The 16,308-nt window shown below is 47.1% G+C and overlaps 1 protein-coding gene across 15 annotated transcripts in view; it reads left to right on the top strand.

The window, feature by feature from the left end:
- The window catches only part of MICAL3 (microtubule associated monooxygenase, calponin and LIM domain containing 3), a 238,895-nt gene that overhangs the window by 120,300 nt on the left and 102,287 nt on the right, over positions 1 to 16,308 (top strand). For all 15 annotated transcript variants that reach the window (XR_004030947.1, XM_003278329.3, XM_030815781.1 and 12 more), the window contains exons 3-12: positions 1,286 to 1,493; positions 3,371 to 3,487; positions 4,138 to 4,239; positions 5,126 to 5,281; positions 6,589 to 6,689; positions 9,457 to 9,714; positions 10,078 to 10,193; positions 11,020 to 11,146; positions 12,523 to 12,619; positions 14,818 to 14,965. Coding sequence is in view for 14 of the 15 variants with exons in the window: in XM_003278329.3 (XP_003278377.2) it covers positions 1,286 to 1,493; positions 3,371 to 3,487; positions 4,138 to 4,239; positions 5,126 to 5,281; positions 6,589 to 6,689; positions 9,457 to 9,714; positions 10,078 to 10,193; positions 11,020 to 11,146; positions 12,523 to 12,619; positions 14,818 to 14,965 (1,430 nt within the window). In the remaining variant the exon portion in view is untranslated. The remainder of the gene's footprint in view (positions 1 to 1,285; positions 1,494 to 3,370; positions 3,488 to 4,137; positions 4,240 to 5,125; positions 5,282 to 6,588; positions 6,690 to 9,456; positions 9,715 to 10,077; positions 10,194 to 11,019; positions 11,147 to 12,522; positions 12,620 to 14,817; positions 14,966 to 16,308) is intronic.

Here is a 16,308-nt window from a genome sequence, read left to right as displayed (position 1 = left end):
TGAACCTCACGTGGTTCAGAGGATGCAGGTCACTTAGCAGGGACGTAGCCAAGCCCTGCTGGTATCCTGTCTGAACACAGCTTTGGGGTTCTTGGCATGTCCTCTTTCCAAAGTTCCATACTCAGTAGCTGGTAAGGTATACTATTTGCAAACTTGGGATTTGCCACAAGCTTCCAACCTCTTCCCATCCATGTTCCAAAGGTCTGTTTTGATTCATAAGCAAGGACTTTGTGGACCAAAGTATTTCTGTTGCTTTCTTCACCATGTGGAGAAATAGGGTTTCCATGAAGCAGGTAGGCCCAGGCAGAGACCTGAGTTATGCACTTGCCTTTGTCGGGGTAGGTGTGAGGAAGCGGATATGGAGAGGTACATTTCCTGCTTCCCTCCTTAGAAGAACACCTAATGTGAGAAGTTTGGAACAAGCTAGCAGGCACACAAATTTGCAGATGACTTCATGGCTACGTTACGTTCTTTCACGAGCTTTAATTTGTGCAATAGGGGACACCTAGAGCCCCACCCCCAGTGGATTTGCATTTGGGTAGATATTCATCAGCAAAATTCAAGAACTGTAAAGGCATGACTTTCATGAGTGAGTACTGGACTCTACTAAGAACAAAACAAAAACAAAGCCAAAAGCATTGCACGTTTTCCTTCCGCACACACAGAGCAAACTACTTAAGATATGCGTCCAGTCTCCTGCTCAGTACTTCTCTGGAGCGTGGATTTTCGAGATCATGTTCCTGGACTTTCAGTCTAGAAATGGGGATTTTGGAACTCTTTTTCAGCACACAAAACTTTGGCTCTTGAAAATTGCTTCCCGGGAATCGTGTGTGGTAGACTCATTCCAGGAGGCTTGAGATTGCCTGGAGTGTGTATGTAGTGCTCTGTATCTCTTTGGACAGAAATCTGCCTGACCTAGAAACCTTCGAAATGGTCCTCTCCTGTTGATGTAAGATTGTGTTTGATTTTCATATCGTTTGTTGAGATTATGGCCACTTAAATATGCTGCAGATCAAGGGCCTTCCAGTCTGTCCAAGGTGAACAGGTGCCCATCTTGTGTCTAGCACTGATGGTTCTGTCTTCTCCATTCGTGGTGATCACTAGCTCTTCTCTTAAGCCATGGCAGGTGCTCTGCTGTGACCCACGTAGGTCTGAAGGTTTCTTGGCAGTGGGGAAAATAGCCCTATTTCGGGGCTTTAGGGAGTGATGATCATACAATCATGAGACTTCTTGAGAATTGTTTGTTGGAAGTGCCGCCTGCCCTGAAAGCAGCTGTGTTTTTCAGTGTCTCATCATTGGGGCTGGCCCCTGTGGTCTCCGTACAGCCATCGACTTATCCTTACTGGGGGCCAAGGTGGTTGTTATTGAGAAACGAGATGCCTTCTCCCGCAACAACGTCCTGCATCTCTGGCCATTCACCATACATGATCTACGAGGTCTGGGTGCCAAGAAGTTCTATGGCAAGTTCTGTGCTGGAGCCATCGACCATATCAGTAAGTAAAACTAGCTTTCCTGTAAGATTCCACCCTACCCCTTGCACACTTGTTCAGTAGAAAGAGACAGGCAGATTAGCTGAGGAATTCATATGCCACCCAATTTCTTCTAATCTCATTACTGTCTTTCTTATAGTAAGTGCACTCATCTTGAAGTAAAAACACCTGCTATGCGGTGGTTCTATAATTTAGGATTCTTAAATGTGAGTGTATCAATAACCTATGAATTGTGGGGTTTGGCATGGGGATTTTTGTTAGGTCTTGGACTCCTACTGAGCTCTTGCAGTTTGTGGGATGGGCACTGGTGCCAGGCACTGGGGAAACGATGACCAGTTTGGGCCCAGACCCTCTGGTGGTCCTTCTTGCAGTGGCAGAAGTACACAGGCATGCAGCTGTCTGTGCTGTGACCTGATACATTCTCTACTAACGTAAGAACAAAGTGCTGTGGGGACACAGTCCTGGGGGAAGCCACACTTGCAGAAGGAGCAGAGCCCTGGCCTGGCCGTTAATGGCAAGGGGATAACGGCATTCCTCTGGTTAGGTGGTTCTCGTGCGCTCTGCAAGCTCTTGCTGTACTTTTGTCACCTCTAAGCTCAGCCCGGGCCTTTGCTTTTCTGAGATCCTACAGGGTATGAATACAAGTTAATGCAATCAGCGGTGTTTGACTGTAAGTGGCCAGAAAAGCAATTCAGAACAGACAGTGTGCGTTATGAAACGGAAAGCTTTTTATTGATTATCATTAATGCTTTCAGGAAAGCTTTATCAAGGAGCCTTTGTTCTGAGCTTCTCCAGATGTGTCCTGTAAACACAGTCAGTCATGGAACCTTTTGCTGTTTGCAGCAGCTGTGCCAATTTATCAGACGCTGGCTGGCAGTGACCACATTCCACTGGCAGAGGAAGCGCTCTGCCCATCTGCTGGCTATAGTTTGTAAAGCATCTTGGGACCCACAGTTCTCCGCGAAAATACTGTGCTAGCACAGAGTTTAACAAGTCTTTGGGAGTGGGACTCAGAAGGGTGGTGGCTGTGGTAAACTGGGGAGAACAACCAACATGACGTGAGGAGGATTTGCGTTGCTCCTGGCATATTAGTCACAGGCTCCAGTTAAGTTTGGTCTTAAGAGAGGACCAAGGGTCATTAACTCAGTGGATTTGTCTGCCTTATTTGTGGCAAGATTCATCTTAGGGTTGAGAGGGTCTTCTGCCAGGGCCTAGATCTTTATCTCTGCACCTTAAGTCGCTGCCATGCCTGGTGCCTGCAGGTGCTCATGAACGTCGAATAAATCGATCAGTCTCACTGTGAAAATAAGCAAGATTGTCAGTCATTCTGGCCTCAGTTTCCACAGCTATAGACCAGGAGTGGGAGGGGGAATGGAAGGAGGATCTGGTTGGATTGCAATTTCCCTTCCTTGCCTTATAAGAATGTATGATGATCAACCAGGGAATGGGCTGAAAGAGAGACGCCTGTGGGCGGGGAGGTCATGCAGCAGCTCTGCATCTGACCTTGGGCTGCACCCTGTGGGTGCACATCTGCCTCCTAGCAGGATTGGAGATGCCGCCAATATGGCAGCCCCAAATTGGGAAGATGGAAAGGGATCTCCTGTAGGCCACAGTCCCATGTTGTCTCTGAGCTTTTGAGTGTTTAAAACACTCATAGAGGTGGGAGTGTCCTGTGTGTTGCTCTAGAACAGCTCTTCCACTGGGTTCTATTTGCCTTTAAGAAAGGAAGAAGTTACAGAGCGTGGCTTTGGAAGGTCTCCTGCTACAGATTTGGGAATCTGAAGGGGGCGTGGGTGGCGGGGTGGGAGCCTGAGCCGCGACACAGATGGGTACCCCCTTCTCCATGTGTTCCCAGCAACGTCATCTCTGTATTCTCCCAGGTATCCGTCAGCTCCAACTAATACTTTTGAAAGTAGCCTTGATCCTAGGCATTGAAATCCACGTCAATGTGGAATTCCAAGGACTTATACAGCCTCCTGAGGACCAAGAGAATGAACGTAAGTTATACTGGAGTAGTGAAGAAGGCGTGAGAGGGTGTTGATGGGTGAGGAAGATGAGATTGAGGGAGCAAACCAAAGGCCCCTGAGGGCTGCTTCCAGAGCTAGCCAAAGCCTGTGCCTTTGGGGACTTGGCCTGGATGCAGCCTTAGATGTCGCAGGCACACATGTGGTGGGAAGGGCCTCGTGAGCCCTCTGCAGGCTGCTTTCCTTCTGCGGTTTGTCCCCACTGCTTTTTCTTTGTTAGACGAGAGTCTCACTCTGTCGCCCAGCCTGGAGTGCAGTAGCTCAATCTTGGCTCACTGTGACCTCTGAGCAGTTCTCCTGCCTAGGTCTCAGAGTAGCTGGGACTACAGGCATGTGCCACCATGCCTGGCTAATTTTAGTATTTTTAGTAGAGACAGGGTTTCACCATGCTGGCCAGGGTGGTCTCGAACTCCTGGCCTCAAGTAGTCTGCCAGCCTCTGCCTCCCACAGTGCTGGGATTAGAGGCATGAGCCACTGTGCCCGGCCTCTGTCTCCACTGCTTCTACACATAGTGTTTTTGGCCCAGGGTTTTGTGCAGTTCACATGACTGGGTATCTAGAGATGGTCCTGGCTGTAAATGTGGTCTGGGTGGTGACCCCCATTTATTTGGTTTTGGTCCACAGGGATAGGCTGGCGGGCACTGGTGCACCCCAAGACTCATCCTGTGTCAGAGTATGAATTTGAAGTGATCATCGGTGGGGATGGTCGGAGGAACACCTTGGAAGGTATTGGTCTGTGCTCCTCTGCCTGGCTTATAGCAGAGGGAAAGCTGATGCTATCCTACCCCTGGGGTGAGACTGCGTATGACCAGCGTCCACCCTTTTGAGAGCATGAATGTGTGCTTCCTGCCCTGATGGAATGGCAGGCCCCGCCGTCTGCTAGCCAGCTGGCACTCGGGCTGCTGCTTTTTTTTTATTTAATTATTTTATTTTTGAGACAGGGTCTTGTTCTTTTGCCCAGGCTGGAGCGCAGTATCATGATCACGCTCACTGCAGCCTCAATCTCCCTGGTCTCAAGCGATCCTCCCATCTCAGCCTCCTGAGTAGCCGGGACTACAGGCGTGTGCCACCATACCCAGCTAATTTTTGTATTTTTTGTAGAGATTGGGTTTTCGCCATGTTCCATAGGCTGGTCTCGAACTCCTTGGCTCAAGCACTCTGCTTGCCTTGGCCTCCCAAGGTGTTGGGATTACAGGCGTGAACCACCTCACCTGCCCCAGGCTGCTGCTTACAGGGCACTCTTGCTGGGGCACTAGGAGCCCAGCTGTACCTTGAGTGACTGGTACCTGTAGGACTTAATCTACATATTAATAAGCAGGTGCTCCCCCTACGCATCCCTTTTTTAAAGAGGAATCCCTAGTACTGAGTGATATTCTGGCCAGTCAGATTTCAAATTGTTTGTTAATGGAGACTTTGACTTCTTTCCTGAATTTTCATATTCTTGGGTAGGTAAATGCCTTATTTTCATCTGCAGAAGAGCTACCCTAACTTTCCCATCAGTTCTCATCCCCGACTTTTCCCTGATGTCTTTATCAGCACCCCCACTTTCATTTGAAGTGATCTTCCTTCTCTAGCCAATGATTATCACCTCTGAAAATTTATTTCCCTCCAGGGTTTCGTCGGAAAGAATTCCGTGGCAAACTGGCCATCGCCATCACAGCAAATTTTATCAACCGAAATACAACAGCAGAGGCTAAAGTGGAAGAGATCAGTGGTGTGGCTTTTATATTCAACCAAAAATTTTTCCAGGAACTGAGGGAAGCCACAGGTTGGTGTTGATGTCTCGGAGCCCTAGGATAGAAACTTAAATAGTCCCTGGTGGCTTTTTCTTGGGGGATTGGTGGGTTGGGTTGAGTGGCCATCGGTGTCCCTCCTGCACTGTCTGCCTCTCCTGCTCTTTTCACTCCTGTTCCTTCTTCCTAGCACAATGCTTCCTGCAGAACTTGTCTCCTCCTCTCGTATTCTTAACCTCCTCACAGTGACTGGGCCGCTCTGGGTTTTGTTTTTTGTTTGAGACAGGGTCTCGCTCTGTTGCCCAGGCTGGAGTTCAGTGGTGTGATCTCGGCTCCCTGCAGCCTCGAACTCCTGGGCTCGAGTGATCCTCCCATCTCAGCCTCCTGAGTAGCTGGGACTACAGGCAAGCGCCACCACACCCGGCTAATTTTTCATATTATTTGTAGAGACGGAGTTTCGCCATGTTGCCCAGGCTGCTCCCAAACTCCTGGGCTCCACCTGCCTCAGCCTCCCAAAGTGCTGGGATTACAAGCGTGAGCCACCACACCCAGCCTGAGGTTTTATTTGTTTGTTTATTTATTTGTTTTAAAGCGTTCGTTCTGCCTCCGCTAGTTCTTCCCAATGCCTGCCCTGTGCTGTGATGCTGAGTCATGCTGCTTGGTGTAGCTGCTGGCCGGTGGCTCCCTGGTTTGCTTGGGAAGCTGACTTTAGGCCTTTTAAGTATGTAGTCTTCTTCCTGAGTTCCAGCTCAGGCTTGAAGGCAAACCATGTGTCAGATAGCGGTGAGATTGTTGTATGATAGGTTTTGAATAGATCAACTTACATATTTTGCTAAATGTGCCTTCATTCTCTTGTTTTCTAGAACTTGATTTCTTTCCATCACATCTATTTTTTAGATTAATTAAAAAGTTAGTAGTTCACTCTCTGCTTCCAGGCGTCAAGTTGTCTATCCTGTTCTTAAGAATCTAGGAGATTCCTCCAGCTTCCTTGATGACTGTCCCGAGAGGCTTAACCCGATAACTAATCCAAGCCCTCTTTAGAGGTTAGCCTCTTTTTTTTTTTTTTTTGCTTGTTTTGTTTTTATTCCCGTACCTCCAGTTCTGTTTACTATCAGTCATTGTTTTTAGGATTGCTTGGGGTGTTGAGTGAATACAGAGAAACAAAGCTCCCTGTATTTCCATGAACTGATGATCCAGGACGTGAGAATCTGGGCTTAGACACCTTTCCCTGCCTGGAGTCTCAGGCCGTTGTCTCTGTAGGCCTGTGTGTAACCTTTCAGGCTGCCCTGATGCACCTTCATCTCAGCAAACTTACACGCACACGTTTGTCTTCTGGCCCCAGGTATTGACTTGGAGAACATCGTTTACTACAAAGATGACACACACTATTTCGTTATGACAGCCAAAAAGCAGAGTTTGCTGGACAAAGGAGTGATACTACATGTGAGCCATGGATTTCCTTCAAAACTCTTTCTTATTGAAGTGGTTAATATCACCGAGAGAAAGAATTGTCTGATGGGTTTTTCCTGCAAGGGAATGAAAATGAGCACTGAATGCATCTTCTGGTAACCCCTGATGTTTTCCAGTTTAGCGTGAACAACTCTTACTATGGCTAATTTCAAATGTAAATAAAAATGGGGGGAGAATAGTGTAATGAACCCTCGCGTACCCACTGTCCAGCTTTCACAGTTCTCAGCACATGGCCAGTGTTCTGTCAGTAATATTTCAGTGCACTCCTTCTTCACCACTGGGTTCTTGCAAAGCAGGTTTCAGACAGCATTTCATGCATAAATACTCAGTTTAATTTTAGGTGATTTGGTTTGTGGTTATTGCGAATTCCATATCTGACTGATGATTGGTTGGTTGAAGAGTTATCTTTTGGGAAGGGGAGTGATAGAGGGAAAGGAGTTTGACCAAGAAGCAATAATTGGTGTTTATGGGAGCCCGATGAGGATTCTGGTGTCACTGCAGATACAGTTTTCAGAGGTCCAGGTAGCACTGACGGGATCAGGCTACACTTAGGCCTCTTCATGACCACAGAACAGGTCCGAGCTCCATCCTAGCCAGGTCCAGCTCAGCCTGTTTCTAGGTGACTGCATGGTGTGCCCTGAGATGATGGCCTGAAATATGAAGTCAGAAGACCACCACGTGGATGGTCCCTGAAGGAGAGTTTTTTAAGTCTTGCCTGGTCTCATTGGTCTCAACGTGAGAATCACTGTCCCCATGCGATGAGAAAAACAGAAGCAGAGACACCAGTTGTGCTGATTCAGGCCTGCGCAGTTCCCATAAGAGACTCACAGCTGAATTTCAGGGAGTCCTTTGTCTTTCCAGGGTGATGTGAATGCAGTCACTTTAGTCTGAGCTACAGTACTACCTTATCTGACAGCAGAGAGGGGAGTGAGCTGAGGAGCATGTGCCGGTGGCAGAGAGCCCCCTCTTTCTTTTATTTTTTTTTTTTTTGAGACAGAGTCTCGCTCTGTCACCCAGGCTGGAGTGTAGTGGCGCAATCTCGGCTCATTGCAAGCCCTGCCTCCCAGGTTCACGCCATTCTCCTGCCTCAGCCTCTCCAAGTAGCTGGGACTACAGGCGCCCGCCACCACGCCCAGCTAATTTTTTGTATTTTTAGTAGAGACGGGGTTTCATCATGGTCTTGATCTCCTGACCTCGTGATCCGCCCGCCTCGGCCTCCCAAAGTGCTGGGATTACAAGCGTGAGCCACCGCGCCCGGCCTCGAGAGCCCCCTCTTTCTACCCAGGAACCTTGCGTGTGTTTCTCAGCACAGCCATCCTGTGTGCTTTCAGGGAGAACCAGGACAAAGCTGTTTATACAGCCCACTCTCCCAAAAGCATAAGCAAGACGTATCTGGTTAGATGCTTTCTAAAATTGCCTTGCTAGTTATCTGGGACTACATCAGGTTTACATTGCTGTCAGTAAGAAATAGCCAGTGAAGCAGTTCGTACGCCTTGGGACGAGGTGAAGATTTAAATCTGCCACGCAGGCAGAACTGTGGTTGTCGGTCAGAATTCGATAGGAGCAGTCTAGAATGCCAAGAGACCTGGTTTACTTTGCCTTCATGTTTTTTTTTTTTTTAAGAGGGCAGGGGCCATGCCTTCAGTGTATGCTGTTAAATAGTAAACCCATGTGGCTACTTAGTGTTGAGCAAACAGTCTTTCTAGGACCAACCTGAGTGTTTGTGTTTTGGCTTTAACATCTTGTAGTGGTGGCTGAAAGGACCATCACGGCCACTTAGAAACTGTAGGCCCCACTTTCAGAGAATAAAGACTTGGCTCAGTGTGCCAGAAACCTCCAAAACAGAAAAGGAATTTTTCAGTCCTTTGTTCTTCTTTGTGGGTTTCTATGGAGGCTTTCGAGTCTTACTTACTATTTTGAAAACCGCTGCTCCATTTTCAACATATTCCTTCCCAGCCTCCTGGACACCATTGCTCCCACCTCCATGTCTTTTTGGCACTCAAAAGTTTTTGGGTTCTTCCTTTGGGTGTCATGAGTTATGCGAGGCTGAGTGTTTCATGTGGTCCCATTTGACAAAAGCCATTTACTACCCAGAAGATAATGAAATGCCCTTTCAGTTCACAAAGTACTGTCATGTATGTGATACTCAGAACAACCCTGAGGCAGATTGGATAAGATCAAAGAAGTAGTAATTGTTCCAAGCAAATGGAAAAGCCATGACTGTGTGTTTAGGCAGCAAGGTCTATGTTCTCTCGGGACTAATCCACCCCCCAAGCCCCTCTTTTTTTTTTTTTTTTTTGAGATGGAGTCTCACTCTGTCACCTAGGCTGGAGTTCAGTGGTGCTATCTCAGCTCACTGCAACCTCCGCCTCCTGGGCTCAAGCAATTCTCCTGCCTCAGCTTCCCGAGTAGCTGGGGTTGCCGGCACATGCCACCATGCCTGGCTGATTTTTGTATTTTTAGTAGAGATGGGGTTTCACCATGTTGACCAGGCTGGTCTCGAAGTCATGTCCTCAAGTGATCTGCCCGCCTCAGCCTCCCAAAGTGCTGGGATTACAGGTGTGGGCCATTGTGCCTGGCTGCCTTTCCCCCCGCCCATTTTAATGGTATAAAAGTTTTGGTTTTGGATTGTGGAGTCACTTTGGGGGGAAGGAGAAGCTGTGGCCCTAGGTTGTGTAACATGATTCTGGCCGAGTGCCAGGGCTTCTCCATCCCTACCCTCCTCTTTCTCTGGAGATAGGACTACGCCGACACAGAGCTCCTGCTTTCCCGAGAAAACGTGGACCAGGAGGCTCTGCTCAACTATGCCAGGGAGGCGGCAGACTTCTCTACCCAGCAGCAGCTGCCGTCTCTGGATTTTGCCATCAATCACTATGGGCAGCCCGATGTGGCCATGTTTGACTTCACTTGTATGTATGCCTCCGAGAACGCCGCCTTGGTGCGGGAGCAGAACGGACACCAGTTACTAGTGGCTCTGGTCGGGGACAGCCTCCTAGAGGTGAGTGCTAAGCATGGCAGCGCTCTGTGGTAGGGGCAGGAATAATTAGGAGTGAATCTGGGCATCCTGGGTTTTGGAATGAGCGTTTGCAGTGTTGTACAGCACAGGTAAACTCCCTGCAGGAGTCACACCAGGAAGTAGGGGAGGGCTACAGGCCGCTGGGAGCCCAGGCCTATTATGTATGAGTGGAAATTCTGCCCCTTTTTTGACTTGCTCCTTGCCAATCTGGGAAGCAGAGCAGTTTGTTATTGAAACAGTTGCCAAACACTACTGTCAACAGCAAACTCTTTGTTCCTTAGTTTATTTTTCCCGTTTTGAAAGGTGTTTTATTTTTTAATTATTTGTTTTATGTCTTATTTACAGCCTTTCTGGCCAATGGGAACAGGAATAGCCCGGGGCTTTCTAGCTGCCATGGACTCTGCCTGGATGGTCCGAAGTTGGTCTCTAGGAACAAGCCCTTTGGAAGTGCTGGCAGAGAGGTAATGGGAAGTAACCCAGGGTTCCTTTCATGAGAAAACTGGGGAGAAGGAGTGGTTTACTCTCAGGCAGAGTGCAAGTTCCTTCTTCTCTCTCTGCCTTCCTAATTAAAGATGTTTTCATGTGGAAAAGAGGAAAGGCAAAATAGGATTTCATAAAATCATAGAAACCTAAAGATGAGTCTCCTGGACTAAGTCTTCTCTTACTCCTTTCCAAGATAAATTTCTTACTGACAGAGAAGAACTTAAAAGTAGCTTTGAATTCCGAGGAAAACGCCAAACTGCTTATAAATGTTTCTCAAACCCCTAAATGGGATATTTTGAAGCACATTTTTGCAAATGCAATAAAAATCCTGTGATTTGCTTTCTGATAAAGAACTAATGCCTTGACCAGAAGAATTAGAGACAAGATTTCTCAAATGAAATTGGGAGTTGATATCATTTTATTTTGTCTCTTATTTAAGGTATTCTGACTAAATATAGTGATAATTCTTTTTTGTGTTGATTTTCTTTAAAATTGAAGTAAATATTGGGATGCTTGAAAAAATAAAAGAGTAAATGTGGCCCTTTGAGTTGGAGGCAGCATCTGTGGGCGCTCACGGTTTTGTGCCTGCTCTCTCTCCTCGGCTCTTACCCGGTCAGTTCCCGTGGGGTCACTGCGAGTGGGTGTGGGGAGCAGGGGCTGATGTAGGACTCAAGAAGACTGGTCAAGGATGAGGATTTGTCGGCATGTCAGGTGACTTGCTGGGCTGTCAGAACAATCATGAAACGAGAGGGAGATGTTCATGGTGCCGGTCCCGACTCTGAGTATATTGTTGTGTTATTGCAGGGAAAGTATTTACAGGTTGCTGCCTCAGACCACCCCTGAGAATGTGAGTAAGAACTTCAGCCAGTACAGTATCGACCCCGTCACTCGGTATCCCAATATTAACGTCAACTTCCTCCGGCCAAGCCAGGTAAGACCTTCTTGTCAGTATTTACATCTGGGCCCATCTGCAGGACTGATGAGAATTCTGATCTGTTGAGATGCGTGTACCTATTAATACCACACATACAAGGATACTTTTTTTGTCATCCAGGTAGATGTCTCTCTGAATTGGTAGAAGTAGATACTATTTTCCATCAACAGATTGAGAGCTAAGGCATAGAGTTGTTAAATTACTTAGAGAAAATCAAACATGATAAAAATCCAGGCCTTTATGTCACGTCTCCTAATTCAAATTCTTATTGTAGTGAAGAGCACTTGCCCCTTAGTGAGGAGAGGTAACTTCCATCTGTGTTGTTGTTGCCAGTTACGTGTGACTTACATTGTCTGAACCTCAATTTCTTTACCTGAAAAATGGGAATAATAATCCCTGACTACTCACAGGATTATTGTGAGGACAAAAGAGATTGTTCACTTGAAAGAATTTGTTCTAGTGTAATTTTTTTTTTTTTTTTTTTTGAGATGGAATCTCGCTCTGTCACCTAGGCTGGGGTGCGGTGGCATGATCTTGGCTCACTGCAGCGTCCACTTCCTGGGTTCAAACGATTCTCCTGCCTCAGCCTCCCGAGTAGCTGGGATTACAGGCACCCACCACCACGCCTGGCTAATTTTTGTATTTTTAGTAGAGATGAGGTTTCACTGTGTTGGTCAGGCTGGTCTTGAACTCCTGACCTCGTGATCTGCCCACCACGCCCGGCCCCTGGTGTAATTTTCTGTTCACCTTCTACTTGAAGTTTATACCTTTAGGCCTTCTGTTAAGAGGCAGCATTATTAGTAGTCCAACCGAGACTCTTAGAGGGACCTCCATGGCCAAGTAACTAATTTTTTCTCTCTTTTTTCTTTTTTTTTTTTTTTTGAGACAGAGTCTTGCTTTGTTGCCCAGGCTCTCTGGGGTGTGGTGGCACTATCTCGGCTCACTGAAGCTTTGACTTCCTGGTCTCAAGGGATCCTCCCACTTCAGCCTCCCAAGTAGCTGGGACTACAGCTAATTTTTAAATTTTTTGTAGAGACGAGGCCTCCCTATGTTTCCCAGACTGGTCTCAAACTCCTGGCCTTAAGCGATCTGCTAGCCTAGGCCTCCCCAAGTATAGGGATTATAGGTGTGAGCCACCGCACCTGGCCCTGTGTAGCTAATTTCTAGCACAAAGTCCCACAGTTAAAATGTGTTTGTTTTTCTCTAACCCCACCTTATTTCATAAAGGATTTAAAGGTCATCATCCTAACTTATGTCTGAACTTTGCCTAGCCTTCTATCCCAGACTTTCCTTTCAGCCATTCTGCTCTTAGGTAGGAATTTGTTACTTGATGTTTGATTTTCTTTCTTTTTGACTTTGTAAATTTCTGCCAGGTGCGCCATTTATATGATACTGGCGAAACAAAAGATATTCACCTGGAAATGGAGAGCCTGGTGAATTCCCGAACCACCCCCAAATTGACTCGCAATGGTGAGTTCTGGTGGTGGCTTTTTAAAATGCAGGCAGCCCTTTCAGAGAAGTCTGTACTCATTCACCGAGCCATAAGGTGCGGTCCGAGGCAGTGGCTGAAGTACTCTCTGAACCACTGGCTCTCAACCCGGGGTGATTTTGCCCTCCAGGGAATACTTGGTAGTTGTCTGGGGACATTTTTGATTGTCATGATTGGGAGTGGGTACTCCTGGCCTCGAGTGGGCAGGAGCCAGGGATGCTGCTAAACATCCTGCAATGCACAAGACAGGTCTCCACCACACAGAATTACCTTGGCCTGAGGTGTTATGAGAGCACAGAGAGAAACCAGATACAGACGCTGGTCAGAGGGGCGAGAGGGAGAGAGTGTGAGAGCCAAGGTTTTGGGAGAAGACTTTGTGGAAGAAGTCTTTGGCTGGGTCCTGCAACATTGCCAGGATTCAGTGACAGGTGAGGACCACTCCAGATTTTGTATGTATTGAAGGCCCTGAAGACTTTTTTGAAAGAGAATGACATGAGCACACCTGGTCAGCCACACGTGAGAGGGGATGGAGGAGGGAAGTACCAGAGGCAGGGAGACCAGGTAGAAAGACCTCGCCATAGTCAGGCTGAAGGTGGTGGAGGCTTAGATCTGGGCGTGATGCTGGGGATGAAGAAGGGAGGAGGCAGTGGAGGAGACCTCAGACTTTGGGCCAGGTGCAACTGGGTCCCAGGCCAAGCTTTGCCGCTGGTGAATTGTGCGACCTCGAAGAGGTGATTGAATAGCTCTGAACTTCGGTTTCCTTGTCTGTGAAGTGGGGGCAGCAGTGTCTACCTCACATTGTGATCATGAGTGCCGGGCCTGCCGGTGGATGGTCAATTGCCGTTGTTGGTTATGTGAGAGAGAATGGTAAGGAGGTGAAGTCGATGGGCAGGGGCAGTTGATCGCCTTGTGGGGCAAGAGGTAGGTGTTTGTAGATGGTGCTACATCAGTGTAAGCAAGGCAGAGGGAGGGCTGAGAGGGTTGAGAGGTTTGAGTCATTTGGACATTGTGAATTTGACGTGCCATTGGGATGCCAGGGTGGATGTGAGAACCAGCAGGCAGTTGGAAACATTTGCATTTTTCTCCACTGGAGCGTCTTCTCTTTGAAAGCAGAGTGTATCTTTATTCACTGTTTTTATTTTAGAGCATGGAATATTGAAGTTGCCTCTTACATATTGGATGGTTGGATATACACATAGGAGACAGATCTGAGTAAAAGCTCATTTCTGAGCCAAGAGATGGCACCAGAAAGTGGTTTTATGTGTTATCGCAGAATACATTTTCACGGCGAAAAACCTAAATGAAACAGGATTTTCATGATACTTGGTTTTTAGCTTATGTTCACAAATTACTAAATGACTTAGTACAAACTTCAGTTGCCCTCGGTAAGGGAACAGACTTTCTTGGATATAAATAGTTCATAGATTCTCTTGAATGGCCCATATCAGAGCTCTTCTGATGTGATTAATAATAGGATTTTTAAAGAGGCTGTTTTTTAGAAGACGTTTCAATGAACTGTAAAAAGCATCCCAGCACATGTGTTTGCCTATTCACTTTTTCAGGGTTGAGAATTCATAGTACAAGGTGCCAAGCTCTGTTCGGGGACTGTCTGGTCTGGAGCCCCAGTGTTTTCAGCAGAGCCCTGCAGGGCTTCTTCTCTTGGCAAGTTGTGCAGTGTCTTGGAAGTGCAAGGGCAAGGCCTGGGTGCTTTGGGTTGAATGTGCCACCCTATAGAATGGAGCCTTTTCTCCTCTCCTTTTCCCAGTGTTACTTTGGAGGGGGAAGGCTTCCTCAGCCAGGTGCCAGCGACTGTCCGGGAACTCAGAGCTGCTGTAAGCCAGGCTGGCCACACAGTAGGTGGCGCTCTTCCACCTTAGTGCCATGGGGACAGCGGGTTGTGGCTGTCAGGCTGTGGTCCCTCAGGGTGCTGGGGGGTGGACATTGACCTTAGAGTCTGGATAAACTAGTAGTTTCTTTTCTTAGAATTCACTGTCATGATACCATTTGCATAACCTTATTCCTCACTGTTTTCTTTGCATGGAAACTAGTGTTGACGGTTTTGTCCCTACCCTCAGTAATTTTTCAAAGTGGAAAGTGGACATGTGTCCTGCAAAGAGGATTCTCTGTCAGCGTTACCAGGTGACCACACCTCCAATAATAATGTGTTTTGTTGTTTTAGAGTCTGTAGCTCGTTCAAGCAAACTGCTGGGTTGGTGCCAGAGGCAGACAGATGGCTATGCAGGGGTAAACGTGACAGATCTCACCATGTCCTGGAAAAGTGGCTTGGCCCTTTGTGCAATTATCCATAGATACCGCCCTGACCTGATGTAAGTTGTGATCAAACTTTGTGTTTTTTTTTTATATTCCCCAAGGATCTCAGACCACTCTGCTATCAAGTAACATTTTGTCCTTTTTCCTAGAATGAGGTACACAGTAAGATACTTTCTCTAGAAGGCAGTGATTTTGATTTCACTATATTTGAAACTCTCTATGTCATGTATTATATAGCTCAACCCAGGAATGATTTTTATTCTTTTTTTTTCCAATTTTTTTTTTGTGCTCCTATAGCTGAGTTTTAAAAATCACAACTCTCATAAGTCAAAAACTGGTTTTGACACCCACCTGGGCCTGTTAGCTTCCCACAGAGGAAAACTGTTGATTGGCCCCGATTGAACTCTTCATTTCGGCCAGCTATCTCTCAAATTCTGTGGGTCACAAGGGAAACCTGGCTAGAACATTTGGCCAGCTCAAGGCAAGTGTGTCACTACTAACAAAGCAAAACATCATGAACACTTGACCAATTTATGATGGTTCATTGGTATTTTCTCTATGTTAAAGACTGCATTTTTTACAGACATACTCTGTTGTCCTACCCACCTATCCCAGTGACATCTCCTTTGGCCATTCTCCACTCACCTGTCTACAGAATCAGAGCTCTAGGGTGACCCCAAGTCAGCTGCGGGGACCAGCACACCCAGGTTCCCCCATCGGCATTTGTTACCACGGAAGCCAAACAGAAGGATTCAGAAGCAGAGCATGTTGCGTTATTTTGGTTTCCTGTCCTTTTCATCATTAGGTCCACTTAAGGGGCCAATTTCCGTTTGTTTTGTTTAATGATTGCTTAAGGAATCCTACAAGATATAGTTGCTATTTATATGATGATTATAAACTGGCGAGGCAAGAGCTGGTAAAAATAGCCTTGTGCAGTGTGGATTACAAATGGGGACTTCTGGTGTGCTTGGATGGAGGTAAGTGACCTCTGGTGCTCCTGTCACTTAGCTCACCCAGAAGTTGATAGCAAGTAAGTAAAAATAGGGCTTATTCACTCCTGCCAAAGAAAGGGGGTGGGGCAAGGAAGAGCAGCTTGGGAAAGATTGTGATCAGTGGCAGAGGATGGGCAGGTGAGTCAGCTCTGTTCCAGAGGGAACAGGCAGAAGTGGTTGACGGAGCCTAGCGGGTGGAGGGGCGCCTGGAGAAGGTTAGGGGACCGTCTTCTAGGAAGGCAAAGTAGCACAGGGACAGCGCGGCACTGTTCAGCAGCAGTGAGGTCATAGTTTCAGAGGCTGAACCTACGGTGAGGAGGAGTTTGAGAAAATGGAAAATGCTGTGGGGTCCTAGGTTAACACAGAATAAGGGCTGCTGGGTTAACCTGAAGTCACGTAAAGAAGAA

Source organism: Nomascus leucogenys, chromosome 7b, assembly GCF_006542625.1.
Source record: "Nomascus leucogenys isolate Asia chromosome 7b, Asia_NLE_v1, whole genome shotgun sequence".
NCBI lineage: Eukaryota > Metazoa > Chordata > Mammalia > Primates > Hylobatidae > Nomascus > Nomascus leucogenys.
This window is presented reverse-complemented; position numbering and strand designations above follow the sequence as displayed.